General features: G+C 42.2%; 1 protein-coding gene across 1 annotated transcript; it reads left to right on the top strand.

The window, feature by feature from the left end:
- The first annotated feature begins 887 nt into the window (after positions 1 to 887).
- Positions 888 to 2,669, top strand: LOC131077443 (cytochrome P450 76T24). The gene is made up of 2 exons (XM_058014938.2): positions 888 to 1,785; positions 1,888 to 2,669. The coding sequence occupies exons 1-2, from the start codon at positions 895 to 897 to the stop codon at positions 2,518 to 2,520; spliced, it is 1,524 nt and encodes a 507-aa protein (XP_057870921.2). The 5' UTR covers positions 888 to 894; the 3' UTR covers positions 2,521 to 2,669.
- Positions 2,670 to 2,892: the final 223 nt, after the last annotated feature.

Below are 2,892 nucleotides of genomic sequence, written 5' to 3'. Positions count from 1 at the left end.
TTCTTAACTTTGTTATTAAAGCTGATTGATCTTCTTGCAAAACCGGTCTCCTCTTAGCTGTACGATCTTCTTCAATGACTGGGCAATCTCCTCAAACCGATGTTTCCCAAGGCTGCGGCCTTTCTGTCAATTACTATTGCTTTTACAGACCTTCTGTTTGGGCGGCGGTCTTCAAGCAAACTGCGATCTCTTTCTTGATTCACATATCTTTAATAACTTTGCCGTAATTCTGAAATGGGCAACAAACCATGCTCTGATACCACTATGAAAGTGGGCAGAAACAGGGGAAAAACAGAGGAAAGGAGTATAATTGTGCTACTGCACTTAAAACAGATTTCTTATTGCTTGCTTTGGGCGTATTACATCTGCCTCTATTTATAGAGGTCATTAGAATTCTCTAGAAGCATACAGATGAGGTCCTTGGAGGAAGTTTCTGGATTTTTTTCCTTCACCATTCGATCATCTAGGCTTTTCTTGCACCGACAGTCTTCTTTAATGCAAGTTGGTGGTGGTAGCAGAGGGTAGTTGGTAGAAATTACTAGATACTACCAACAAGGGAGACGAAAAGATGTATCATGACGTGAGACAAGTTTATCATTCAATTGTAGACGGAAAGATGTATTATGGCGTGAGACAAGTTTATTGTTCAATTGTTGACTCGCATGTCCACTTCAGAAACCTAACGGCCCATGACAAAATCAAGTAAAATAAAATACAATAATTTGAAATACTCAATCAATACCGTAGAAGGATTAGGTCCTAGTATTTCAGTCTTCTCATCGTATGACGACTGAATCGAGTAAACAGAGCTGCATGCGCCGCTAGGGTTCTGTCTATAAAATACTCTACACTGGAAAACCAAACGAGGTAGGGATTTCCTTGTTTACACCCGAAATGGGTATTCCACCGCTTTCTTGGTCCTCTCTGCTCCTCACCACTTGTTCACTCTTATTATTATTCTTCTTCCTGTGGAGAAGGGAGAGCAAGACAAGGCTTCCTCTTCCCCCTGGACCGCCTGCCTGGCCTATTGTGGGAAACCTCTTTCAGCTGGGGAAAAAGCCGCAGGAAACTCTGTATGACCTCTCTCTGAGATACGGCCCTCTCATGGCTCTCCGTCTGGGCATGAAAACAGCAGTCGTGGTCTCCTCACCAGCCATGGCCAAGGAGATCTTCAAAACACACGACCACATCTTCGCGGGACGACCGGTGATGGAAGCATTCAGGTCCCTTTCTCATCACAAGTCCTCGCTAATTTGGGGTGAATATGGCCCTTACTGGCGCAATCTCCGACGTATTTCAACTGTTGAACTTTTCAGCAACAAAAGACACGAAGCTCTGCAACACCTTAGAAGAGATCAAGTATTTCGCACGATTGGACTTATTTTTGAGGACAAGGGAAAGGTTGTGGATATCGGGCTGATGGCGTTCTGCACGTCTCTGAATTTGTTAGGCAACATGATCTTCAGCACAAACGTCTGCGATCCGCGCAATCCAGCTTCTGCGGAGCTCAAAGATACCATCTGGAAATTAATGAAGCTCGTCGCAATGCCCAATTTGGCGGACCTTTTTCCGTTTTTCCGGTTCCTCGATCCCCAGGGCGTGTCCCATCGGATGGCCGGGTATTTCAAGGTGTTATATGACTTCTCCGAAACGTTCATACAGAAAAGGCTTGCCGCCCACAGCCAAAGCATCAAGCTCAACGATTCGGAGAAGGATTTTCTGGATGTTCTGCTGGATTCCAGAACTGAAGATTTCACTCTCGTTGGTATTCGAGCTTTGATAGCTGTGAGTAGTACTGAGAAGGATTGCTTTTTTTTTCAGTTTCTTTCTAAAAGTCTATAAATCTCTGGTATATTCCAGGTCTCTAATCGTGTTCTCTGATTTCAGGAATTCTTCGCTGCCGGGACTGAATCAAGCACTACCATAGTGGAATGGGCCATGGTAGAATTCATTCGCAACCCGGAGAAATTAAACCGAGTCCGACAAGAATTGGATGAAGTAGTTGGACGCAACAGGAGAGTGGAAGAATCTGATGTTGATCATCTGCCTTATCTGCATGCGTCTCTGAAAGAATTATTCCGATTGCACCCAACGGCTCCCGTGCTGCTTCCACACAGAGCAGAATGCTCCTGCGAGATCGGGGGATTTGTGATACCCAAAGACACCCAGGTGATGGTGAATGTTTGGGCTATTGGGAGGGACACTGCAATTTGGAACAATCCGTCAAAATTTATGCCCGAGAGATTTCTGGAGGGCGAGAACAGCAAGATAGATTACAGGGGACAAGATTTCGAGCTAATTCCATTCGGAGCAGGAAGAAGAATTTGTCCAGCGATTCACTTGGCAAGCCGTATGGTTTCTTTTGTTTTGGCTTCTTTGCTTCATTCGTTTGAGTGGAAACTCCCGGATGGGATGAATGGTGAGCAGCTGGACGTGACGGACATGACGGACGAATTTGGAGTTACATTCAAACAGTTGAATGCAATTCCGGTACCACGTCTCCCACATGATATTTACTAGCGGTCCTGGACAAGTATTATCTGTTTATCTGTTAATTAGAATACGCATTGTCTTAGTCTACATGTTAAGTCAAAAAAAATCGATTGCAAAGTCAAGTTGTTAAGGCCCCTGATGTTGATCAATATTGGTGTAACTTCAACTTTGTTTTCAATAACGTTAGAAAAGTTTATATTTATATATCTTCTAATTAGGTGTTATCATGAACAACTATTGTATCTAATATTTGTTTTTTAATATATATATTTTTAAAAGCAATTTATTTTATTTTTAATAATAATAAAATATTAAACTTTAATCTATTTTTAAGCTAAAGGGAAATTCTATTGTCAACAATCATATTTTATATGAAAGTATAAGTTTTAGTATCATTTG

This window comes from Cryptomeria japonica, chromosome 6 (genome assembly GCF_030272615.1).
Source record: "Cryptomeria japonica chromosome 6, Sugi_1.0, whole genome shotgun sequence".
Lineage (NCBI taxonomy): Eukaryota > Viridiplantae > Streptophyta > Pinopsida > Cupressales > Cupressaceae > Cryptomeria > Cryptomeria japonica.
The sequence above is the reverse complement of the archived record's forward strand: the minus strand, read 5'-3'. Positions and strand labels throughout refer to the sequence as shown.